At 43.2% G+C, this 27616-nt stretch overlaps 1 protein-coding gene and 1 long non-coding RNA gene across 3 annotated transcripts in view; both read right to left on the minus strand.

The window, feature by feature from the left end:
- The window catches only part of LOC146008225 (trafficking kinesin-binding protein 1-like), a 65124-nt gene extending 56503 nt beyond the window's left edge, over window positions 1–8621 (minus strand). For both annotated transcript variants that reach the window (XM_083147298.1, XM_083147300.1), the window contains exons 1-2: window positions 8491–8621; window positions 5099–5293 (exon numbers count right to left, since the gene is read on the minus strand). In XM_083147298.1, coding sequence (XP_083003424.1) covers window positions 5099–5204 — 106 coding nt within the window. In that variant the 5' untranslated portion in view covers window positions 5205–5293; window positions 8491–8621. The remainder of the gene's footprint in view (window positions 1–5098; window positions 5294–8490) is intronic.
- Window positions 8622–8629: 8 nt separating this feature from the next.
- Window positions 8630–27616, minus strand: part of LOC146008226 (uncharacterized) — a 79597-nt gene continuing 60610 nt past the window's right edge. Inside the window, exon 3 of the long non-coding RNA XR_014444482.1 lies at window positions 8630–8768. This is a non-coding gene — a long non-coding RNA (uncharacterized LOC146008226). The remainder of the gene's footprint in view (window positions 8769–27616) is intronic.

The following is a 27616-nucleotide window of genomic DNA, read 5'->3' on the forward strand; positions in this document are numbered from 1 at the left end:
GGGGTCTGGGGGGCATTTAACATTGGACCCAATGTAAAATCGTGTCTCAGGGACCATTTAACATTGGATCCAATGTAAAAATCGGGTCCATCGCATCGCATGCGATTTGGTTGCATGCGATGCGTTCGACCCGATTTTTCCGACCCCATAAAAAAATCGGGCTCCCAGATATTACACAAGTACCGAAATATTTTTAGAAGGATTGTTTGGTTTACAAATTGTAGTAATAGTTACAATTGTACAATAAAAAAAAACCCAGGGAAATAGAAAAAAAATACCACACAAGACTGTAAAATACACAAGTCCAGTGAATAAGAATATTATATGCTGGAAAAACAAGTTTGAGCCAAGGAGGCCCCAATTTGCAACTTATAGGATCTATTGCCAACATCTAGGGAACTTGTTGAGTCCATGCCTCGATCAGTTGGAAGTATCTTGGTTAAATTAGGGGAACCTACACAATATTAGGCAGATGGTTTTAAAGTTATGGCTGATCGGTATATAAATGTATGTTGTATGTATTTGTATCTAAAAATATTATTATTAGCTTATCAGATGCCACTTTTCTAATTTTCAAAGTCAAAGCATTATGTTACACTGGTCCATCAGGAACACAATCTATCATTTTATTAACAGTAATTTGTTGTAACACACATATCCTGCATGCTTTACATTTACATAGAATATTTGGCCATTCAGATCAGTCCTTGCCCCATAGGAGCTTAAAATCTATATTTCCATCCACATGTACACCCACAAATATATACTCTAGTGCAGTGGTAGCCAACCCTAGCCCTCGAGAGCTACCAACAGTTCACATTTTCCAGACAACCTAGCTGCTGCACAGCTGCACTCATTAATCACTGACACATTTTAAAAGATCCACAGATGGAGCTAATTAGCTCACTTGTGATTCTGTGAGGAGACCTGCAAAACATGCACTGTTGGTAGCTCACGAGGACTAGGGTTGGCTACCCCAGCTCTAATGTTATTGTTGATCAGCATCCATTTAATCTATAACAAAGTTTGAAGATGGGAATTATATGCAAGAACTCAGTTAATAGAATCAACTTTCATGCTAGACTAAAGATCGTCACACTGACTTTCCTATCTTTCCATAAGAATCACAGCATTATAAGTTAAGTTGGATAAATTATCTCAGATGGAATGCATATCCGTCCAGTTAAGCATTATGAAGTGGAAACACCATTGAAGGCTATACAATGCATGTCGTTTCTCAACACTTCAAGAGGAGAACCAGCTTGAGATGATAAGTGCTTTGTGTAATGGGTTGTTGTGTTGTGTTGTGTTGGAAGCAGACATTAGAAGATGGGTTGACTGTGGCCATAAAGGGGTATGTACTGTATTAAGGGGCCTGAAGTTTCTCAGGAAGACACTCTCCAACATTATTATACCACAACCAGATTGAACCATTAAAACAAGTCAGGATGAAACCACTCATGGTTATTCACCTACCCAGTTTTGGAGAGCCTGTACCCAGCTTTGGTTTCTGTCCTTAGCGAAATGGAATGGAACCCTACAGCTGCTATACCCCCACCACTTCAAGGTTTGACATGCTGTGTGATCAGAGATGCACTTCTGCATATACAACGCATGTTATTGTGGTCATTCTCTCATTGTATTTCTCATTAACAAATCATTCTTGCCCACAGAACTGCCGCTCACTGGATTTTATTTATTTGTGCACACCGTTCCTTGCTAACTGTAGAGACAGTTGTCTGCGATTCCCAAGCTTCCCATCTGGCACCAACCATTATTCCACAGTCAAAGTCACATTTATAACCCATTTTGGATATCAAGTGCAGCTCTAGACCATGTCTGCATGTCATTATGCTTTGAGTTATTGCCACACGATTGCCTATTTAGATAATTGCATTAACAAGCAGGTGAACATGCATGCCTAATATAATGGACTATATATTTGTATACGTTCCCACTTTAATTTCGTTTCTCAATATGTTGATTCTATAAAACCACCTTTAATCTCCAACTCTCCCAGCATGTTAAGATTTAGTTGCCATTTAAAATGAACAATGTATGTTATATGTGCAAACAAGAGAGACTTCACTGAATAATATATGAAGAAAACAGAAGGAACATGAAACTTCCTTGTTATCACATATTCCTTTAATAGCTAATCTACAATTTATAAGGCAATTTACTCTACCTTTAGCTTACATCTACACCAGGGAATCTGTTCTGCACGTCTTTTTATTTGCACATAGTGCAAAGTCCACTCGCCATTTGATGTGCACCTTCTTAGACCCTCCTTGATGAGGTACAGGGAGTGTACTGTTGCTATAGTCATAAACTTTCACTGAGTTAATGCTGTGAATAAACACCTGGGCGAGTCCACCAAACCCCGCCCGGCGAACGCACGCCCCCCCCGCCGCCCTAGCAAAGTGCGGCTTCGCCCGCACAGCAGCAAATGGATGTTTTGCATAAACATCCATTCGCTTTGCTGGGGTGTCCGCCCACATCATTCGATGGTCGGTGACCATCGAATGATGTTTAGCGTGCACGCTTATACAAGTGACTTTTGAGTTACTTACTTTAGCGTGCACGCTGGCGTGATATGGGCGGGCAGCTGACATCCGGTGATGTCAGCTACCCGGCCCACACACCCGCGTCACTGCCTCATTACCATGAGAGCGCCCAGCGTTCTCATGGAAACGCCCATGGAACGCTGGGCGTTCCCATATGGTAATGGGGCAGCCCGGTGCTCCCCGCCCATCTCCGCCCCCCCCCCCCCTCGCTGCCATGCGCAGACGGGCAACATCGGAACTGCGTGCGAATGCACGCAGATCTGAATAAGGCCCTATGTGCCTGTGGCACAGTGTACTATATAACAACTGTTTTTCCAAAATAGACCTACCCAACACCTTAATCCAGTGGCACCCAAAAAACACTTAAAGGAGAGTTATCAGCGGGTGATCAATCTCAAATGAAAAGTTTTGAGATGGCCTCTATCTAGATCGGGTTACTCAAGGTCTGTTACTTTACCAACAAAATGGGCCATTTATTCAGGCTACATGACTTACTTGGCTACCCATACCCCTTATAGGATAAAACGCGGAGGGGTTATTCTGAATCCATGAAGAGGGTACTGAACCTTATACTGTTATACTGTTCAATAAGAAGGACATTGTAACAAAACACCACAACAATGGCACTATATCTAATATATAACATTATATATAACATTATATTTTATTTGCTTTTTTATCTATATGATTAACTTCTAATAAATTGATATTTTATTGCATTGAAAAAAAGTTTCTAAATGACTTCTTAGAAGGCATGTACTGAACATTCCATATAAACATTAAGAGTGATCTGTGATCCTGGATTCACTTATTAAATTGAGAGGCTTTGAACCCAACCAAGTCTAAGTGCTCCCCCAAGAATTGCACCCCACTTACAGCGTTTGCCACTGGATTTAAAGTTCCCGGCCCTCCCTCAAACCATACACCTTAACAGGTATGTCATCCAAACAATAGTATTTACTGGGCGTACCCAGTGCCGGAGATTGGGGCATGAAGGGCCCACCGTTGAAAGCAGTGATAGGCCCTCTTGTTTAAGGGTGTGGCCAACTGTCACAGAAGTTTGGCCAACCAAGGAAGTGCATGATCTGGATCTCTAGCAAGGAGCACAGGAATTGCATATATCAAGCATTAGACTTCAGCTATTACAGGAAAATTAAAACTGCCCGCAGGCCTTTTCTCACCCAGGGCCAGATGCATCAAGCTTCAAAAGTGATAAAATGGAGTGATAAACAACCAGCCAATCAGCTCCTACCTGCCATGTCACAGACTGGGTTTGAAAAATAACAGGTAGGAGCTGATTGGTTGGCTGTTTATCACTCTCCACTTTATCACTTTTTGAGCTTGATACATCTGGCCCCCAGAGTGCAACTAAACTCATCATCCACTCACTGGTCATCTCCCAGCTTGACTACTGCAATGTTCTCCTCACTGGCCTCGCTCACTCCCACCTGGCTCCTCTCCAATCTCCTCAGCCAGGCTTATCTTCCTCTCCTGCCGATCCATTTCAGCCACTTCCCTTCAAGAAAATCTGCATTGGCTATCATTCCCCTCTTCAAACTCCTCACACTCACATACAGGGCCATCTCTAATTCCACTGCTCCATAAATCTCAAGCCTCATCGTCATTCATACTCCCTCCAGCACTCTACGGTTGGCCGACGACTGTCGTCTCTCCTCCACCCTGATCACTGCTTCCCATGACAGCGTTAAGGACTCTGCCTGTGCTGCACCCCTTCAGCGAAACGCACTCTCTAACTCCATTAGACTCTCCCCGACTTTGCAAAGCTTCAACCGGGCACTGAAAACATATCTATTCATCAAAGCGTATTCTTTAGATGTATAACTTAGTCCTGAGGCTTGTCCTCTGACCCTTGCCACATGCCTTGACCATCTCTGCATGCTTACATCTGGCTATCAAGTCCCTTCCTACCTGCTTGCACCTCTTGTAATATGTCTGTCTCCCCTTCCTACTAGATTGTAAGCTCTTCATAGAAGGACCCTCTTCCCTCCTGTTGTCAAAGCCCTCTTCTCTTCACATTTCACTCACAGCTCTCCCATACTCAAACATTCAGCGACCATCTTTGTCCACATACTCATCTCCGTCTTTGGCCACCAGTCCCTAGTAGCACATTGATCAAGTCCTCACTACTTAGCTGTAGTGTGTATTAAATTGTGGCATTCATTTTACCTGTACTCTATTTTTGTTATTTATTTGGTGTAATATTAGGTTTTGTCTCTCTGTACTGTTCCTTTGTACGGTGCTGCGAAACACTTGGGGCGCCTTATAAATAAAATTAAAATAATAATTTTGATACTGACCAATATATTTTGTAATGGTATTTATAAATGTGTGCCTCATGAAAATTTGTAGCAGTACTGTATATGGATGGAGAAGCTTTTATATGCTGCTGAACTGCATACACTGCTTTTATATACAGTATGTTGGTAATTGCTGCAATAAAGGGCAACGTGGTATCTACCAATAAATTCTTAAAAACACATGATGTCCGGTGGGCACCACAGTTAACTCACGGAAATACTTCAGGGTCTCCTCTATCTGTTCTGGGGTGAGGCGGAGAGGAACGTCTGGGGGGAGCAGAGGAGTGTGTAGCCAGTCATCATGTTTATATCCAAACATGGTGTCGGCACGCAGGGTGTAGTGTGGGAGCTGCTCCTGCAGCAGGCTGATAATTTCCACTTCCGGGACATCCCCATTTGTGCAAACATCTGAGGACAGTTAAAAAAAGGGTTACTCAAAGAGGTGCCCTGAAAAAAAAAAAAGTTGAATTAACATCTCATTTCTTACTGAAGATGAAGACCTCTAAAGGTCTAGTTTTAGGGATTAATTCAAGATGTAGCATAAGCCATAGAACCCTTGCTCTATACCAGGGCTGGGCAATTGCGGCCCTCCAGATGTTGATGAACTACACATACCAGCATGCCTTGCATCAGTTTCAGCATGGCCACATAGCAAAGCTAATGCAAAGCATCCTGGGATGTGTAGTTCATCAACATCTGGAGGGCCGCAATTGCTCAGCACTGCTCTATACTAAAAAAGAAAACTAGAGAAAAGTTTGAGCGCTGATTGATATTTTGCACTGCAGCAGCTCCCAATAAAGGGGGATTACCAAACCCCTTTGAAAATAGGAAACCAGAAGGACAAAAGCAACGGGGCTGCTCTTTGCAAAATAGTAAACAATTTATTAAAACATAAAATACATGTTAAAAAACATATTCCGCCTATGTACCTTGGTACCGAAGGGACTTAACGATACAATAGAATTGAATGGAATTTGAATGTTCTTAAATGTTCCCTAACCCTAACCCACAATCTGAAATACTCAAATCTGAAGAGTGGAAAAATATATATATTTTTCAAAAGAGTATATACTATATTATGCGATAGAATGTGATACTACTATTATTATGTGATAGAAACCCTACAAAAGATAGGGGGAGGGGAGGGAAATCTATTATAAGTATACCTGCTGTTTCGGGGGATCTGCTATTTGTTTTTTTTTTGGGGGGGGGGATGGGGGGAAGGGGAGGGGGTGGACTTTTAATGGAAAGTAAAAAAGGGGGAGGGAGGAATGGGACTATATTGTATAATTTTATTTTGTCAATACATTTTTACAAGTTAAATGTATCTCCATTTATTGGGATGCACTTTGGGCTCAAGAATTTCTGCATCTATGTAACACGAAGTTTGACTTAAGAGATTATCAACTAAATTGTGTTTTTGGCATCTATAGAATTAGAGTGTGTATGATATACATATTTATATAGGATTTATGGTCCTTTTGTTATATGATTTTATAAGATTTTAGTACATATATAGAAACACAATTACTAGGTAGTAAGTAGGCTCTAATTAGAGCTGGAAAGCGCAATAGACACAGTAGATGTGTATAGAGATCCCATGATGAATTAAAGGGTCTAGGAAAAGGGGTACTGTATACTAAGAAGATAAATAGAGATAAAGAAAGCTCGAACTTAAATAGTTACTACTGTGTGATCACGCATATGTGTGTTGATGTATATTAATACATATTTAAAAATATCTTTCCTGGTCCGCATATCTTGCTCTAGATGTAATAAATGATTAATAATTAACTATAGGTATTTGTTATATGTTGTCCTTTGTATGTATGTGCTCTAAATATGCTCAATAGAAGTCAATATCTTATTTATGTGAAAAGCACAAAATGATGATTGTATGCAGCGTTATCACATCTATACGTAGATCTGACTCACAAGTGTGGTACTAAAGACTTCCTATTAGGTGGAACGCAAATCCTATCAGGTGACACGCACAAAGCCAGCCGGCACAGTGATCTCGCGTAGAGTCGCGAGAAGACGCACATATGAACACCAAAACTCCCTCTCTCCCAGATCTCGCGAGATTGGGTAAACAAGGAGACGCGACACGCACAATCAATGCGGATATACAAATCAGAACAAGGCCTGAGCCGGTAAACTGCGCGCGAGCGTGGGCCGGAAGTGAGCCACATAAAAAGCAGAGAGATGAGAGAAGCTGCATACACCTCCTGAGGAAGCCGCTGACGTGAGTAGGCGGAGAAACGCGTAGAGGGCTACAGGGACACTCATGGCTACTGGTGACAAGCCTGGAGGGAGCACAATACGCTTAAAAACGACCGCAGTGTACTGCTAAAGAATTGGTCATCACGGACTCCCAGGTACCAAGAAGCCGGATCCCCATGTGTCAGCTACCAAGAGACCACAATAAGAGTGAGTTTTAAAGCATTAACCATGTGCACATGAGTGGGGGACAATTGTATACTATAACAGTGTGAAACATTGGAAAGCATACTAACCGGTTTACTAACGGACTAATACAAATTAACATCACAATAACAAGCGCTGTGAGAGAGCATTTATTTGTTATATGTATGTCTGTCTTGTCTGTCACAGTGGCCACTAATATAATACAAAAGTTTTTTAACATGTATTTTATGTTTTAATAAATTGTTTACTATTTTGCAAAGCGCAGCCCCGTTGCTTTTGTCCTTCTGCTCTATACTAACACTATAAAAAAATAAAAAAAAATAAAAAAACACAGGTTGCGGCAGTTCTGCAATATCTTTTTAATGGGTCAGTTTGCCGCATCTAAATTGGGTGATTAGCATGTAAACATGGAGATCACTACATCCACTTTTAATTTATGCAAGTTTAAACTGAAAGAGTAGGAAAATAAATTATATCTCAAATGGTTAATCTTATATTAGTACGTGGCCAGAGTCTTCTTCTGACCTTTGCAAACAAAGGAACACAGCAAGACTACCGTTTGTCTAAAAGGTTAATCATGTCATACTGTAAGTTAAGGTTGGCTATAGTTAGAGAAGGTAACAACTGACAATATAAATGGTCACTGTCATTAAAACAATAGCAGAAGAGCCTGTGATTCCAGTAATTTTGAAAGGCATCTCTGGGACTAGATCACAGCTTGGGGACATAGACTACAGTATGTGATGATTAAAGAGAACACTGACCTCTATTGTTCACTCATGGTATGGCGAGCATAAATGTACACATCCAGAACAATAAAATAGTTAAGTATACAGTACTATTGCATACCTCCCAACTTCTGTCCGTATGAAATAGGGACACTAAGGGGGCGGGGCGTATGCAAATGAGGGCGCGGCTTATGCTAAATACGAGAATAGACGCTGTGCGCATAGCGTCTATTCTACTAGATTGGGGGTCTCCCAACTGCCACCCCCCGCAGCGGGACAATGCCTGCCGCGGGTGGGACAGCGGGACAGGACCCGAAAATTGGGACTGTCCCTCTAAAATCGTGACAGTTGGGAGGTATGCTATTGATAGCCAAGAACCATCATCTTTCATCGATAAGACCAGCACTGGTGTAATAGAAAGCAGTATCAGGTGGCCATGGGGTTTCTCACCTGTGATTGTAGAAGCATCTTTGAAATAATGGTTTCTTTCCACTGTTTCTATTAGTGTTTCATTGTCCTGTAGTGTAGGTTTGATTGCAGTTGCTCTGTGACCACTGGGAAACACTGGTGGATATGTGGCAGCCTCCTCATAGAATTCGGAGGGGTCCAGCTTGGCAGGAGTCAGCGGGGGTAGCAGGCTGCCATGCACTGGAGTTTTTGGGAATCCAGACTCCGGTAGGCAAAATAGATATCCAGGCCTCTCTTCAGCTAGGCTACTGCAAACAGCCCTAAAGTGAAACAGAGAAGTCACTCAAGAATACATTAAAATTGTGATTAACTCCAATAAATAATAAATAAATAACTATATATATTCTGGTCATAGTTACCTACCATCCTGCATTCTGCAGGAGACTCCCTGAAATAGCAGCAATCTCCCTCTCTCCCTCATTAGTCTAGCAATCTCCCTCATTTCTCCTAGCTCACATTATACTGTTACATTTTGGGGGAAAAAAGGAATGAGAGACAGATACATTTACATTGAATCATCAGCACCATTTCCCAGCACTTTACCAAGTATAGTAGCTCTTACTAACTGCTTTGGGGCTCATCTACATTAGGATATAAGTCATATTAAAAGATTCCTCTCATATGTAGCAGTACACACCCACGCTTCTAGGTGCCACGTTCACAATCCCTTTTCACAATCTCTCCATATATGGAACCAGACATGCCTTTTGGGAGGAGCAAGACACACACCCTCAATGGGGCGCCTTGCATAATTCTACTGCCAACTATATAATCTCCCTGAAACTAGTTGTCAAAAGTAGGCAAGTATGATTCCAGCACAGATTATACTTTTTGTCTAAAAAGAAGTATGCATTGTATCTAATGAATTCCATAAATAAAACATATGAAGGTGATTCCCTTCTGAGGGGGTGAATAATGTTCCAGATAAAGAGCGAATTGATTAAAATAACCCCAAATAATAAAGTATTTCAAACCACTTCTATCATTATTTTGCTGCAGAACACAATATATAGGGCAACATTGACTGTGTAATGCAGCGATTCCCAAACTTTCTTTAATCACGACACCCATGAGCGGGGTCCTCAAACTATTTTGCTCTGGGACCCCATCAGACAATAAAAATGACAGGACCCCAGCAAGTTACTGCAGAAGGTCATCACATCACATCACATCACACGTGTAGTCAGCAGACAGCACTTATATGGCAGCATTGTGAAGGCACAAAATGATGGGAGGAGTCTAAAATAACAGACAATTCAACAGATTTTTCAGACTCTTTGAATCACTGACTGAGATTAGAAAAGTCATCAGTCTGATGGTCAGCAACATGGAGTCGCGACCCCATGCTGATAAGGTCGGGACCCACCTTGGGGTCAGGACCCACAGTTTGAGATTTGGTAAATCTTATGTGCAGCCTGGAGGCGGGCAGGGGATGCGGCATATGGGGAGCGGAGCGGGCGGGCTCGCCGCAAGCAGGGAGCCGGTGGCCCAGGGCGGTGAACACAGTGATGAGTACCAGAGACCCTGTAGCGTGGGGGAAGCCAGACAGCAGCGGGCGCACATAGAAATGAATGGACAGTCAGTGATTGGCTGAGAGGTCTCAGTCATTTTTTTTTAATATGTGCGCCTGCTGCTGCCCGGCTTCCCCTACGCTACCCGGCAATCTGGTCCCCTCGCCGCCCAGTAAGTACACTCACTGCCTCTTTGTGTCCTGGCTCTGTGCACTGCGCATGCGCCGGAACCCGGGAACCCGATCAAGCCTCTGGGGGCTGCTGCAAAGGCAGCCGCCGGAGGCTTGGGCCAGAGCATGCGCAGTATGTATGAAGTTACTGCGCATGTGCTGGCCCCGTGCTCGGGACCAGCGGCAGTGGAGCATAGCAACAGTGGAATAGCAACAGTGACAGTGGAAGGGGGGGGGGCACATTGCGGCAGCCCCCCCCCTCCAAAACAGTAAGAGCCGCTACTGTATCTGACACATTTGTACATCAGCTGGCTGGACTTTAATATGTTGTTACAGAACACAAGCAGCCACGCCACTGCAGAAATCAGAAACTTCTCCACCATAACGTGCTTCCTAAATACAATGAAGCAGTGAAAAGCAGTATGGATGGTGTAATGGTTAACATTACTGCCTCACAGTGCTGAGGTCATGGGTTCGATTCCCACCATGGCTCTAACTGTACGGAGTTTGTATATTCTCCCCGTATTTGCGTGGGTTTCCTCCGGGTACTCCGGTTTCCTCCCGCAATCCAAAAATATACTGGTAGGCTAATTGGCTCCCAACAAAAATGAACCCTAGAATGCCTGTGTGCGTGTGTGTATATGTGATAGGGAATATAGATTATAAGCTCCACTGGGGCAGGGACTGATGTGAATGTTCAAATATTCTCTGTAAAATGCTGCGGAATATGTGTGCGCTATAGAAGAAACTGGTAATAAATAAAGCCTTATTTTAAAATGTCCTTTGTAAGACAGGGCTTTTCACAGCTACATGAATAGACCCATGTGTTTTAAGAGCAGATTGACTGGTTCTATATTGCACTGCACTTTATCACTCTCCATGGTTTAATACATCTGCCCATGTTTGTGAAGCTGTCCTGCATTTTTGTTGTAAACAATTCTGAAAACATCAGACCTAGCAGAACTGTCACAGTGCTTTACCACTATGCAAACATGAGAGGGCAGCAAAGCAGCATTCTAATTCTGTATTACTGTTCCTCCCAAAGCAATGCATTCTGTAGTAGGTGTGTACAGTATAGCTGAGTAATGGATAATCCCATATACACTATATGGACAAAAATATTTGGGCGTTCACCAGTACACCAACAGGGACTGCAAGGACATGTTATTCAATACTTATAGCTGCAAAAGGGGAACCAACTCCCACTCTTCTTGGAAGACTGCATAAGATTTTACAGTGTTTCTGTGGGAATTTGCGCCCTTTCTTTCTGTACAACATTTATGAGGTCAAGCACTAATGTTGGACAACAAGGCCTGGGTCAGAATCTCCGTTCCAGGTTATCCCAAGGTGCTCTGTGTGGGTCAGTAAAGTCCTTCCACGCTAAACTCCTCAAACCATGTCCTTATACTCATTGCTTTGTGCACATGAGCATAGTCATGTTGGAATAGAAAAGGGTCTTCCCCAAACTGTTGCCACAAAGTTGGAAGCTCAGAATTGTTCAAGATGTCTTTCTGAAACATTCAAATTGGCCTTCACTGGATAGAAGGGGTGTGGTATAGCACCAGACAGAAGTACCAGCAGAATCCCGACTGTTGGTACTCCTGTGCTCACCACAGGTTCTGTTCTCCCTCTATGGGGTCATGGAACAGAACATGTAAGTCGGGATCCAGATAGTCGGGCATTTAACAGTTGGGATTCCAACGTTGGTATAATGACCGTAAGACCAGATGTTGGGAGGTCAGTCGGCACCTGAATATAAGGGGCCCAGCCCAAATCCTAAAAAGCAGTCCCAAACCAGTATCCATATCCACCAAACTTCACAGCTGGCATAATGCAGTCAGAAAGGTAGCGTTCTCCCAGCATCCGCCAAACACAGACTCACCCAATCTGACTGCCAAAGCTTGAAGTGTGAACGGTCACTCCATTGCTCCACAGTCCAGCGGAATTTTGGAACTCTTCAGCTATGAAATCAGCAGATCGTTGACAACTTTTACACACCATGCGCCTACGCAATAGTTCTGTGAGTTGCTAAACATTTTGTTCCTAAACGTTTTCCACTTTCTAATAATATCACTTACAGTTGACCGTGGAATATCCAGCAAAGGTGGCATCCTATTACAGTACTACACTTGAAGTCACTGAGCTCTTCAGAATGACCCATTTTTTTTATCACAAAGGTCTGCAAATGGAGACTGCATGGCAAGGTGCTTGATTATATACACCTGTAATGATGGGTCGGATTTAAACACATGAATTCTATGTTTAACAGATGGGGCCAAATCATGCTGTGCATGTTTGCACTCATTTCTATAATTAGAAGAAATTACTGATTTAGAAAAATACTGGTACAGGTTGAGTATCCCTAATCCAAATATACGTTATCCAAATTATTCCAAAAACCATAGTCTCCAGAATGTACTTTTTTCTTTTTTGCTAAAAACTTACTGGTAATACATCTGTAACTGGCACTACTGTGTCTGAGCTAGGACACAAACTTGTTTCATGCACAAATATAATATATTTCATAATTTATACAACATACATGCATATTCTAAAAGACAGAATACTCTTATCCAAAATGCCAGGTGTCATTTGATGTAAAGTCACGTATCAGAGGAAGTATATCCCACAGGAGTAAACCGACCAATCAGAGCGAGGGTACGCTTTACACTAATTTAGAGTGCATATCAACTGTTTTCAACATGGATATCTTTTTAAAACTCATGTCAACCTTTTTACAGGTCTACCTTTATCATGTCGACCTATTGCATGTTGAAATTTTGTGGTAAACCTATTGACTGTCTATCTAGTCCAGAGATGGGAAACCTTTGTTCCTCCAGCTGTTGAACTGCGCCTCCCAGCATGCTCTGCACAGGGCCGATGCTAGGGTGTCCGGCGCCCTTCTGCAAACCATACATTTTGCGCCCTTTCACATTGCCATTGCAAGAAGCTGCAGCCCGATTGTGGGAGCGTATGCAACATGCGATCCTATGGAGGATCTCTGGTGCATGTACATGTATGCATACACCATCTCAGTGCTGTGTCCGCAAAATGTTGCAGGCACTAAAGGTACCCATACACGCTGCGTGAATCGCATATGTTATGGGCTAGATCGCATCGCATGGCATGCATGCAATGTGTGTGCGATGCGATCCGAAAGCAGTACAAAAAGTATGTGCAGCACATACTTTTTGTACTGTACGATGCCCACATCGCATCGCACGCTGCTATTGCACCACCTTTAGGCACATAACCGAGCCCATTATTTAAAAAAATGTCTAAATTAAAATAAAAAAACTCTACAATTATTAAAAAGTTTGTCATAAACATGTATAATAAAAGACTCACTGCTCTTTTGCTGTTTAACTCTTGTGCCGTCCCTCAGGAGGAGGGGAGAGATGGAGGAGATGGAAGAAGAGGGGAGGAGATAGAGGGGGCGGAGTGTTGAGGATTGGCAGTGGCACTGGCACATATGCATATTAGTATAAAGTTATATGTCTTTATTCTTATTTTTCAGTTTTTGTATGGGGGCACTTATATAGTAAATGTTCCATTTATGGTCAGTTAAATGGTCCAAATCCAGTGTGCAATGCACTTGTAAAATAATAGTGCTATACCGTAGATGACACTGTCACTCATTATGCACAGATTCACTTTAATGGCTTCATATCTAATATCTACATTGGATCAGTACAGGTTAATACCATAGATGGCGTTATTATACATAGAGGTTTCATGATGCTAAATAAATTGTCGACACATATTGAGATCTATATGAAAAACCTTTCTGTGATACGCTGTGTCGATTTATTTATATATGATTTAGGGCTGATACCCCGATCAATGTATGGGTGGAACGCATGTGTGCTCATAAATATACCCCCCTCCGGCTATTGAAGCGCATTAGAACATTGTGCAAGCCTTAAAAGATTCCCAGATACTGCGGGCTGGTAAGAGGAAGTTCCGGGCCGTCCTATGAGGCGAGACATCCGCCTGCCGGAACGCAGTTGGACCGCACTGCGGATGCGGAAGTCTACATTGCCTGTACTATCAGATAGGGCTGTAGTGATGACTTCCTGCCGGCGTTTCAGAGTGAGGTCTGGAACGCACGCCAGCGCTAATGATACGCATGTCCATCAAGAATAAGCAGACTTACAGGCAATTGTGGATACGTTCTGTGTATGTTTGAGATATTATTACAGTGTTTTGACGGTAGAGAGCATGTAGTGTAAATATAAAGTACTTAGGGCTGTTATAAGCCAGGTTTAATAAACATAATTGAATTATGCAATGGGAGTGGCTATGTGACACTGGATTTGGGTATTTAGGGACCATTGGAAAAGATGGGTAGTTGCATGAAGAGGAGGCAGCAAAGGGGGTCTTGAAGAAGGTCCAAGGAAGGACCGAAACGTTGACCTGTATCCACTGTCACACAATGGTGTTGTTATCGATATGTGATTAAAATTGCTTCTGCAAGCAAATCCGGTGATTTTCTTTACTGTGAATACTGAAGATACCTGGATCACTGGGACTCTTTTTGGGTTGGCACCCTGGTTGTTGTTCCATATTTGGAGAGTGCTGTCCATATGGATTGGAATATATATATATATATATATATATATATATATATATATATATCTCCAAACCAATAGTGTTATATAGCGCCCTGTGCAATTTTCAGGATACTATTTGAAAACGTAAACGTTTTCAAATATGAAACATTTATTTAAAACATTTAAAACAAAATAAATCAAACTTTTTCTTGAAGTAGAACTTTATAACAAAGGTGTATTCTTTAGATTATGGATCACAATGGTTACCAACGGTTACCCGACGCGTTTCGTCTCTTTGTGAGACTTCATCAGGGGTGAATAGTTTTATAATAGATCTTTAAGGATCTTTTATCACAAAACTTTTTTTTGTTGTTGTAATATTGGTCCAATTACAGGCTCAAGCCTTTTGCTGTAATTAGTACTTGAGTATATTCCTAATTTTATTAGGGTAGATGGTGGTGGGCAATTACCCGTAATTGATACTTGAAATCAACCACAGTTCAATTTTCGTCTGGTTTTGTAGGTACCATTAGTGGAACGATTGTAATCTCATCTCCTAATTTAGTTTTTTAAGGTGCATTACACCTAAACAACGTTAGGGAGTGAACTATATAACTCAATTGAAATTCCCCTTGTGGATCACAGGAGTGATGATATGGTCCAGTATATGACCTTACTAGCTCCTGAAGATGTGTGCTCTCCTGTGTCAAAACACCAAGGTGGTGTTACTGCACTACTCACCTTGACAAAGGGGTGACTTATACCCCGAAACGTTGGTATGCTATTTTTGCTTTTGAAAATTTCCCAGAGTGCCGCTGTCTGCTTCTTCGCCTATGGTACACTACTGTTCCGGAGGGCACCTGGGTCTGTGACCAGCTGGGGGAGTGCCAGGTCTACATACAACTATATATATATATATATATATATATATATATATATATATATATATATATATATATACACACAGGTCGAGTATCCCGTATCCGAGTATCCGTTATCCGAATTATTCCGAAATACGGACATTCCAGAAAGTGAAGAAAAAAATTTTTTTTGCTAAAAACTCACTGGGGACATTTGTAACAGCATCACTGGGGACATGATATGTAACTGGCACTATATATGTGCAAGAAAATGATTGCTTGGCATTCAAATTCAGTGCTGAGATAGTACACACATTTTGTTTCACGTTTTGAAACCTTGTTTTTTGAACAATTAAAATATATTTGTGTGTGTTTTATGTGGTAATAAAATATATTTGTGTGTATATTATGTGTTTATACAGCATACATGCAAGATATTTCAAAATACATCATTGAAATATTAAAATATTCCGAAATACGGAATAATCCGTTATCCAAAATTCTCCCGGTCCCGAGCATTTTGGATATGGGATACTCAACCTGTATATATATATATATATATATAGCGAGAATATAAGCGGCACTCAGAGACTTCAAAGGCTGGTGAAACGTGGAGGATGTTTAATTAATCCATGTGCATAGAAAACGTTTCGGAGCTCAGGGGCCCCGTCGTCAGTTCAGGGAAATGCTTTCCCTGAACTGACGACAGGGCCCCCGAGCTCCGTAATGTGTGTATATATATATATATATATATATATATATATATATATATATATATAATCACTCAAGGATCCCAGACCATACACTCTCACAATACTAAAAACATTGTCAATTATACACAAGGACAAGAGAACTCACCATTTACAGGTTTTTACAACTTTTTCTTTGAAATCAGCCCAGTTCCCACAGCCCCGGGCTGGGTAAAATGTTTGCCCCGGCTTGGGCCCAGTGCTGGTTCTCAAAATACAGGGGGGGGGGTATTTTGGAAACCAGGACCGGCGCTTTAAATATTTATTTATTTGTTTATTTTTTACACAGTGAAGCTGCACGGATCTCACAGATTCATATTTGTATGTGGCAGGCGTATATACAGCCACCAAATACAAATGAATACAGTCGTCTACAACCCTGGTCCTCAAGTACCCCCAACAGTGCACGTTTTCCAGGTCACCCAGCAGGTGCACTCATTATTCAGGCACATTTGAAAAGATCCAGGTGTAGCTAATTAAAGCACTTGTGATTCTGTGTGGAGACCTGCAAAACATGCACTGTTGGGGGTACTTGAGGACCAGGGTTGGGAACCACTGGTCTGCCCCATCAGATAATACGAATCACTTAAATATACGGCAGATTTACTATTTACGAGTCGTATTTTCCGGGAAATACGGCCGATGCCAGTCGTATCCAGCATCGGCCGGATATGTATTTAGTAAATTTCCCCTTTGGCTAGATGCACTGGAAATGTTGACTAAGCAATTTTCTCTAACTAATGATCGTCTATAGCCATGTACACATGGGCGATTATGCACAGCGTGTATGGACAGTGATGATCGCTATCATCGCTGGGGGGGGGGGGGGGGAGATGCTCAGTGCTTACACACAGCCGTTTTCCCCCTGCCTGGCACGTCAGAGGGGGTGGGGAGTGTGGGGGGAGGGGGGATACAGCTTTGCTTAGCGCAGCAGGTAATTCCAGCAGATGAGCAGCTTTCCTGGCGATGATGCGGGAGCGTGCAGCAGTGCTCATCGCTGGGTCATACACAATGGGCGGCTTTGATCTGAAAACTGCACAAACTTGCTGTTTTGCGTGGCTTTCCGCTCAAAGTCGCCCAGTGTATAAAAACTGAGAAAAACTGGGAGAATTCGGCTAACCTAGGAGATTTTGACTATATAGTTAAAATCTCCTGCCAAAATCTCACCATGTGTACACCACTTAATAGGCAAAGTTCCATATTACATGAGAGGGTAGAGGACAGTACAATGTGGGTGCCCATTTTTGTTTACCAATGTGCTAAAGTAAATGCTTATTCAGGTAACAAAACAGTAGGACAAAGGAACAGAGCTTTAAATCCAATAACTCAATCCTCAACTAAACAAGGATGCATGGACTTCTTAATCCATGTTATATTTAGATGAAAGGCCTGTAGGCTTCAAAGGCATCCATAGCTCCACTGTTTGAGAGAGGAATAAATATTGTAAAACCTCTAAACACCATCTGTCCTTCTCAGCTGGGTATCTGGTTGAAAATTTGACAGTGTCTAGGTCAACAGTCACTACTATCCCTTTCACACTAGAAAAAGCAGGGACTTACCCGGGACCTGTGTATGGGGGCCTTAGATTTTATGAACAATCCAATCTCTTACCCAATGACCATTGGAATGCAGAACACTGCTGGCCAAACAATATCATGCATAGACTTACACACAGAACGATTGATAAACAAAAATTAGAGGATTAGATGGATCGTTTAACAAATGAAAATCACATACACATCATTGCCACATCTTTCATGTGTGACAAATCATGCACCACAGTTTGTTCATCTTTCAGCATGTTGATCAGCGAGTTAGATTAATGACCGGCGGGTACGCACACTGCATCATTATCATGCCTACACATGGAAAGATTTTAAACGATTGTTCCAATTGGTCAAAAACAGCCATATCCTATAAAATATCTTACCGCGTGTGGGCAGTCTTAAACTAGCCATACATTAGGTAATTCATGTGAGATTTAGGCTCTTTATTTGTGTCCAAATGTGATTGACAGTAGGTCCAATGCAATGTGCAGTCCTGCTTGCATTGCATTGGAGCCTGCGAGCTGCACCGGCTGCAGAAGCGTTATGTTGGATTGCATCTGAGCCGGGCAGGCTTGACTGGGATCGCATGTGATATATCATATGTAAAAGGACCACATACTGTATGGATACAGTATATCCCATGCAATCCTGCCACCCAGGAAGGTCCCGGTGGTTCAAGGGGGTTTGCATGCGGCTTCTCCGAGGGGAGAAGTAGCACAAGACTATGAGGGCCTTTAAACACATCTGACATATTAGACTATACAACACAATAATCACAATAATTATGTTAAATTTGCCAATATGTGTGTACAGAGTGCAGCTACACTGAAAATATGGGAACATAAAATTAGTGCACAGTGCAAAATATAAATAAATTGATACACTAGTTAGCTACTGCTAAATTGACCATAGCTTGTATGTTTGTTCTACAGGTAATTTACCTGTAGTAAAGATCAAGGGACTGTTCAACTATCTAAAGCCCTGTGGATGGCAGATACATGAGCTGGGGGGAGGAGGGGTTATGTTCACAAACCATAACAGTGTAGGAATGAGTATGCTTAGGTGCTACAGCTTTGTATGGGTGTGGGGTTTAATAAGTAAATACTGTATTGTTAAATCATTAGAATGCCATTTCTGTGGCAGGCGCTGATGTGCACGATTGAACAAACTGTCTATATTGCTGTGCAATACGTTGACACTATATAAATAACATTTACTAAATAATTTGAAGGTGACTAACAGTAAGAATTTTTGGAGGGCATTTACTTGGGCACTGGGCAGGCAGTTGCTGTGATGCCCTTCAAATCACGTAATTACTGCACTCTGCAGCATAGTAAAATACATGCAGCTGGGGTAGCAATGTGATGTGTCATGGTATAGTCACTATTGGATGTGGATATGTGGATGGAAAGACCTAGGTAGGTATTGACAGAAAATCGACACAAGCAAGTGTTTGACATAAAAAAAGGTGCTCCACTGCTGGTGCGCACAGCACCCTTTACTGCTCCCAGAGTCCATGTGGATGTAAAGTATAAAAAGTAAAACAATAAATGGTAAAAAACTCATGTCAACCTTTTCATATTGACTTTCTGTCAATGTCAACCTTTGCATGTTGACATTTTGACAATGTCGCCGCAGCGATGTCGACCTATTGACTGTCTACAAGGCACTGTAGACCTATCAACCGAAAACCGTCACCATTAACTCTATCATTCTTATGTGGCATCTGTAACTAGTTTTCCTTTAAAATCAACATTTGAAGACTACTTTTATTGGCTTGCTGGCATAAAGAATTGTCATTGTAATAAACCTGTTTTCATATCAAATAAAAAGGATATACGGTAACCACCATTCAGGTCAACATGAGAACAAAAATGGGACCAAATGTAATAAGAAACATGTACAATAAGCAGCCATCTGTAGCTGTAAGGTGATTTAAGACCCTCATACACTAGAATGATTTTGCACGATGTTGGCCGATATATCGATCCGACCATTCGGATCGATATATCGTCACATTGTTTGCGTTTCCCATCTGATCCGATGAGCGGTCCCATGCGTGTCGGATAGGAGCCCCTCGGTTGGTCGTACTCATAGGCATTACCCAGTGGCGGATTCAGGGGGGGGCACCCGGGCACGTGCCCCCCCTGTCATTTAATTTTGTAGCTGAGGACCAGGGCTTTCCAACGAGCCCAACCCCGTGTCTCTAGCCCCCCGGGAACCGGAGTTATCGCCTGGCAAAGCTGTAACGTTTTTTTCCCCCATAGGATAATATTGGACCCATCAATTCCGACCCCCACCCGGTTCTGACGGCTGCCAGTTCCCGCCCTGGCATCACAGAAGCTTGTGGTTGATTTCATTCAATTCCAAATCGCTGGCCGTTCAATACGATACCAGGATGGTCCATATCGGTCAATCGGTTCCAGAGATATTGCGTGTAAACCAATTTTTTTTTTTTAATGTAATTTCATGACTGTTCATGTTCTTTGAGGGCAGATTACTCTGGAACCAAACGTTCCAGTTTCACTGGACCAAAATCATTCAAAGCCCACTCAAAAGTTCTTCAATATAATACTTGTCTCATGTAAATGGGTCAGTTGGTTTCAAAGATATAGCCGGTTAAATGAGATAACTGGTTAAAGGAGGGGACGGGCGGTTTTCTCTGCCCCTCACACCAGAAAATGCAGGGACTAGGCTGGTGTAAAAGGGGCCAACCTGGGAATGCATTTTCTGGTGTGAAAGGGGTATTATTTCAAATAGCCAGGACCTGCAGTGAATACAGCCAGGCTCTGCCACTGTCAGTGGCTGTCACTTCTGCCTTGCGGCAGCTGTCCCCCATTTACCGCGAGCATGTATTCCCCCTTGGCAATGAGCATGTAATCCCACATGGCAATGAGCATGGAACCTCTGGCAATGAGCATGGAACCCTCGGCAATGAGCATGTAGATAAGCAGCACTTATGTAGCATAATTTTTAAAAGGCATTATGGTGTTTGGCATAATACATAATGGACATAATGGCATGCAACTTAACCTGTGATGGACATTATGGTGTACATTTTTAATGCGCGCCTTTGGTGGACAATGTCCCTGTTTATGAAGCGTATTGTGAATTTTGGCTTAATCTGTGTGGCATTATGTGAATTTTGGCTCAATCCGTGTGGCATTATGTGAATTTTGGCTCAATCCATGTGGCATTATGTTAATTTTGGCTCAATCCATGTGGCATTATGTTAATTTTGGCTCAATCCGTATGGCATTTTATGAATTTGGCTCAATCCGTGTGGCATTATGTGAATTTTGACACAATCCGTGTGGCATTATGTGAATTTTGGATCAATCCATGTGGCATTATGTGAATTTTGACTCAATCCATGTGGCATTATGTGAATTTTGGCTCAATCCGTATGGCATTTTATGAATTTGGCTCAATCCGTGTGGCATTATGTGAATTTTGACACAATCCATGTGGCATTATGTGAATTTTGGCTCAATCCGTATGGCATTTTATGAATTTGGCTCAATCCGTGTGGCATTATGTGAATTTTGGCTCAATCATGTGGCATTATGTGAATTTTGGCTCAATCCATGTGTTATGTAAATTTTGGCTCAATCCGTGTGGCATTATGTGAATTTTGGCACAATCCATGTGGCATTATGTGAATTTTGGATCATTCCATTTGGCATTATGTCTAAGGGGCAAGTATAATGGGGTCTAGCATTTTGTTGCATAATATGAAGAAGTTGTATATGGTGTTGTACACTACACTCAAGGACACGCCCCCTGTTGAGTGGCCACACCCCCTTTTCCAGAGCGCGCCTTTGGCGCGCGCACAACTACATCCTTCACTTTAAATGCCAGGGCCTATTTTTAATCCCATTCCCACCCTCTCTCTGCCGCTCTCTTAGCATGTACACTGGCACCACTTACTCTGCCCCTCCCCCACCTAAACCCACATTTATCATGGTGCCCCCCCTGTCATTTTATAATGGATCCGCCCCTGGCATTACCATATTTCTAGATTCACCTATGGTCATACTGCACCTGTGATTTATCGGAATCGGATGTAAAATGGAGTGCTTTTTGTGCATGCGATTTATCGCAGGACGTTTGACGGTTTCCCTTTAGCCCCCTAATCCAGCTCATCAGATATATCTCATGGTACAATTGTATACCATAAGATATAGCTCATGCGATTTATCTTGGCTTGACCAATCGAATGCAATATATCTTATGCAAAAATGACACCAAAGTACAAAATCGTCTGGAAACACTCCGGGGAGGGTCGAGGGGGAGTTCAAGGGAAATTGCATCCAACTTCAGTGTCAGATGTATCATTGTAGTGTATGGGGCCTTAAAGCACATTCTATTCACACTATAGGGCAATAAGCTACAACAAAAGGCATTAAGAGGATTAATAATTAACAACTACTGAGAATAGGACTCACAATTAAGATTTGTTTACCCTCTTTCATGATAAATGTCTTGGCTGACAAAAAAGGACTTTGGTCACTGTATCATAAAGGGGGCTGGCTGGTTACCCTCTCAAATAGGGCTGTCCATTAAGACATTTACCAATGTATAAATTAGAAACAGCTTTACGTTAATTAACCCAGACTCTAAACCAAAAGAAAAAAAAAATAATGAAAGGAAGGAAGATTATTTCAGTAAGTTAAATTGCAGAATCAGAATAATAGTACATTTAAGGGTACTTGTTTCCAAGCAGGGCGCCCAAATTTCCTACGTACGCTAACATAGTGATATCGCATCGCATGGCTTTTTGTGGCGTGATGTGTATGGTAAAACACCACCACTCTCCATGTCACCCCAAAGCGTGGCGAGCGTACCGAGCCCTGCGAGGGGCGGCGGAACGCGTCCTCCGACCTTTTCATACCCCCCACTATCCACACCGGCGCGGAGTTGATTTTATACAGTGTGGCGAGTGCAGCGAGCCACCAAGCCTGAAGCGTGGCGAGTGGACGCGGAATACATGTAAAATAATCTGCGTATGCTCGCCACGCTTCTGGCTCGGTGGCTTGCTGCGCTCACCACACTATATAAAATCAACTCCACGCCGACGTGGATGGGGGGGGGGGTATAAAACGGACGGAGGACGCGTTCCGCCGCCGCTCGCCATGCTTTGGGGTGACGTGGAGAGTGGTGGTGTTTTAGGTGTTTTTCCATATGAACTACTGCGATAACATCTCACATCTCACGCCACAAAAAAAGGGCCATGCAATGTGATTTCATTCAGGGTGCAGTGAATAAATTAACTAAATTAACTACTGAGATTGCATTCACTATGCAGAATAGACCACTAAGCAAATAGCTTAGTGGGCGCCCTGCTACGAAACAAGTACCCATTTAAGTCATCATCTAAAAATACAGGGACATAGACATAGCCACAATAACTTCATGCTTATTGTGAGAGATGAAAACAAAAAGTACAATATTTCAAAATCAATATAAATAGGAGACAGCAGGCAGCTCTTTGAGTAAGAGGATGTTTTACATAGAAAAATACTTTAATGAAAACACATCCCAGTTTTCCTAATTAAACCTGAATTCAACATTACTGCAAGAGTCTAGGCAGGAAATTACTAATATAACTCTTACTGACCTCAAAAGTTTGTAGTACATGACGTATGACAACTCTACCGCTGCCGGTACCCCAAGGAGGCTGCCCGGTGTGCACTCTACATCCTGATATTATAGACCCAGTAACCTTCACCTGTATACAGCAGGTTGTTCTACACTGACTGAAGAACAGTGGCCAGCTTACAGTATGTATATTTAACCAGAATGAAGGAGGAGCAGGAACACAATGGGAGTTATCAGTCACCACCTCCCTAAAACACGAAACATGAGGACATGTACTGCTCATCACCTCCTAATACACAGAGGTGTGGATCGTTTTATCGACCACACTTAGGTAGACAGTCATTAGGTAGATACTGTTGGGTTGACAGGTGGGAATGTCGACAGGTGTGTAGGTCAACATGGGACAAGGTCGACATGTTTTTTTTACCCAAATGTTGACACAGTCGACATGCACACAGTTGGAAGTCAACCACAGCCCCTCGCATTGCTCGCTTTGCTCGCAATGCTTCGGCACACTATTTTATTCTCCCACCACGCCCTAGTGGATGGTAGAACATGAAATACCGCCTGTCGGCCTAAAAAACAGTAAAAAAAACAAAAACACATGTCGACCTTCACGTATGTCGACCTAGACACCTGTCGACCTTCACCTATGTCGACCTAATGACTGTCGACCTAGACACCTGTCGACCTCCACCTATGTCGACCTAAGTGTGGTCGACAATACTACCGTATCCCATAAACAGACACCAGGATATTCACCTCTCACCTAATCCTAATACACAGACACCAGGAAATGTCTGCTCACCTTCTCCTAACACACAGACACCAGGACATGTACCTCTTACCTCCTCCTAACACACAGACACATGTACCTCTCACCTCCTCCTAATACACAGACACCAGGACATGGACCTCACCTCCTCCTAACACACAGACACATGTACCTCTCACCTCCTCCTAACACACAGACACATGTACCTCTCACCTCCTCCTAATACACAGACACCAGGACATGTACCTCTCACCTCCACTTAACACACAGACACGTGCCTCTTACCTCCATCTTATACACAGACACCATGACATGTGCCTCTCACCACCATCTAACACACAAACACCAGTAGTCAGGCAATGTACCTCTCAAATCCGCCTTATACCGACACCTGGGGGCATAGCTAAATGAACACAAGATTTTTGCAGAAAAAATTATGCCCAATTTCTGATTAATGTGTTTCTTCACATTCCCGAAGTTCCTGTATTCCAACTGTAACCATTGGGTTACAGTTGGGTTACCATTGGGTTACATTACTCTGCACAAGTAACATATGCCCCACCTGCAGTGCACATGGTTTTGTCCTTCTAAGAAGGATTTTGTCAGAAAGAGTGAACTAGAATAAGGCCCTTTATCTGCTAGCAGAATGAGCCACTTAGAGGTGTGTCATGCTCCGCCTAGAGTGTGTGTCTTAATCCACCTATGGGCGTACTTATCGCTACTATGGGGGGTACCATTGAAAGAATGTGTGTGTGTGTGTGTGTGTTTGTGAGACAGAGAGAAGAAACAAGGAATTTGGTACTTACCGATAATTCCCTTTCTCCGAGGCAGCAGGGGACACTGCAGTACTGACGTATGAGATAGAGTGGGTGCGTAGGAGGAGTCGGCACTTAAGTGAAAATTTCGTCTGTGGCTGGCTCCTCCCCCCTCTATCTCCCTCCAGACCCCAGTCTTAAAAAACGTGACCGAGAGAGGAAGGGGACAGGCAAAGCGGAACCACAGACTGGAAAACAAAGAATACTAGGTAAACACCTCAACCAACAGTCATGCATTCTTGAAACCAACAATCAGAAAAATAATACAATCTGTAAAAATACAGAACTAGCAGGACCCCCAAACAATCATGGCAGGATCGGGACTGCTAAACGGGACCAAAGCGCTGGGCGGGCGTGCAGTGTCCCCTGCTGCCTCGGAGAAAGGGAATTATCGGTAAGTACCAAATTCCTTGTTTCTCCTACCGCAGCAGGGGACACTGCAGTACTGACGTATGAGATGATACCAAAGCCACTACACCCGGGAGGGCGAGCGCTGAGGATCCTGTAAGACAGCTCTGCCAAAGGAAGAATCTTCCCTGGCAAACCTATCAAACTTGTAAAACCTAGCAAAGGTGTTGGAGCCTACCCACGTGGCTGCTCTACAAACCTGAGTCAGTGACACTCCCCTGGCAGCCGCCCAGGAAGTACTGACCGATCTGGTAGAATGGGCAGTGATATTTGGAGGAACCTGAACGCGGGCTTTTGCGTACGCTTCCTTAATAGTAAGGCACAACCACCTGGCCAGAGTCTGCTTCGACGCTGGCCAACCCTTCTTTTCTGCCCCAAACAAAACAAATAAAGATTCCGTCTTCCGAAAAGAAGCAGTCCTATCCACATAAATGCGTAATGCTCTTACGACATCCAAATCCTCTGAAGACCCAGACAGGGCCGGAACCACGATCGGCTGGTTCACGTGGAAGGAAGAGACTACTTTGGGAAGGAATTTAGGATTAGTCCTTAGTTCTGCACGGTCTCTGTGAAAAACCAAGAAAGGAGGACGACAAAGCAGAGCCCCCAGCTCTGAAACCCTCCTGGCCGAAGCCAATGCCAAGAGCATCAGGGTCTTCCATGTTAACCATTTCAAGTCCACTGAATCCAGTGGTTCAAAAGACTCAGATTTGAGAAACTCCAACAGGAGCTCCAAATCCCAAGGCTCAGTCGGAGGAACAAACGGAGACTGCAACCGTAACGCTCCTTTAAGAAACGTCTGCACCTCCGAAATGAGTGCCAATTTTCTGTTGAAAAAAACAGACAAGGCGGAAATTTGGACCTTAATAGAACCTAACCGAAGGCCCTTGTCCAGACCTGCCTGAAGAAATTCCAAAAGGCGAGGCAGCTGAAAAACCGCTCTTTCCACCTTCTTCCTCTGACACCATGCCACATAAGACTTCCAAATACGATGATAATGCTTGGAAGTCACCTCCTTCCTAGCCCTGAGCATGGTGGGGATTACTGTCACTGGAACACCCCGCCTTTTTAACAGGTCGGCTTCAACAGCCACGCCGTCAAACGTAGCTGCGTCAAGCCTGGGTAGGCGAACGGTCCTTGCTGCAGCAGATCTTCCCTGAAAGGAAGACGCCACGGAACATCGGCTTGAAGAAGCTTCAAGTCCGAATACCAAGCCCTTCTCGGCCAATCTGGGGCTATTAGTATCACTGAAGCTGACCCTCTTTTTATCCGTTTGAGTACCTGTGCTAACAAGGGAAACGGAGGGAAGATGTAGATGAGGTCGAAATTCCAAGTGATCGAGAATGCATCCACCGCCCAGGCTCCCGGATCTCTCGATCTGGCACAGTAAAGAGGAAGTTGGTGATTCAATCTGGACGCCATCATGTCGATCTGAGGAGTCCCCCACCGACGCGTGATGAGTTGGAAAACTTCCGGATTTAGGGTCCATTCTCCTGGATGGAAATCCTGGCGGCTTAAGTAGTCTGCCTGCCAGTTCTCCACTCCCGGAAGGAACACTGCTGTGAGATTGGACGCATAAGCTTCTGCCCATTGCAAAATTGGACGAACCTCCTTCATTGCTGCCCTGCTCTTCGTCCCGCCCTGACGGTTTATATAAGCAACCGCGGTCGCATTGTCCGACTGGATCATTATTGGCAGACCCCTGAGCAGGACTTGGGCCTGAAGGAGTGCCAACCTGATGGCCCTGAGCTCCAGAATATTTATCGATAACCTGGCCTCCTGGACAGACCAACGGCCCTGGAAAGTATAGCCCTGGGTCACAGCTCCCCAACCTCTCAGGCTGGCATCCGTTGTGAGAATAGTCCAAGTGCAGGGTCTGAAACTTCGGCCCTTCAAAAGATGAGAAGTTGAGAGCCACCAGTTCAGAGACAGACGCGCTTCCCTTGAAAGAAGAATTCTCTTGTGGATATCCAAGTGGGACCCCGACCACTGGGACAGAAGATTTTCTTGGAAAGTTCTTGTGTGAAAACGTCCATACTGTAGAGCCTCAAAAGAGGCTACCATCATTCCCAGCAAACGCGTGCATGTGTGTGCTGACACCCTTCTCAAAGACAAAACG

This window comes from Crinia signifera, chromosome 6 (assembly GCF_055691185.1).
Source record: "Crinia signifera chromosome 6, ASM5569118v1, whole genome shotgun sequence".
NCBI classification, from domain to species: Eukaryota; Metazoa; Chordata; class Amphibia; order Anura; family Myobatrachidae; genus Crinia; species Crinia signifera.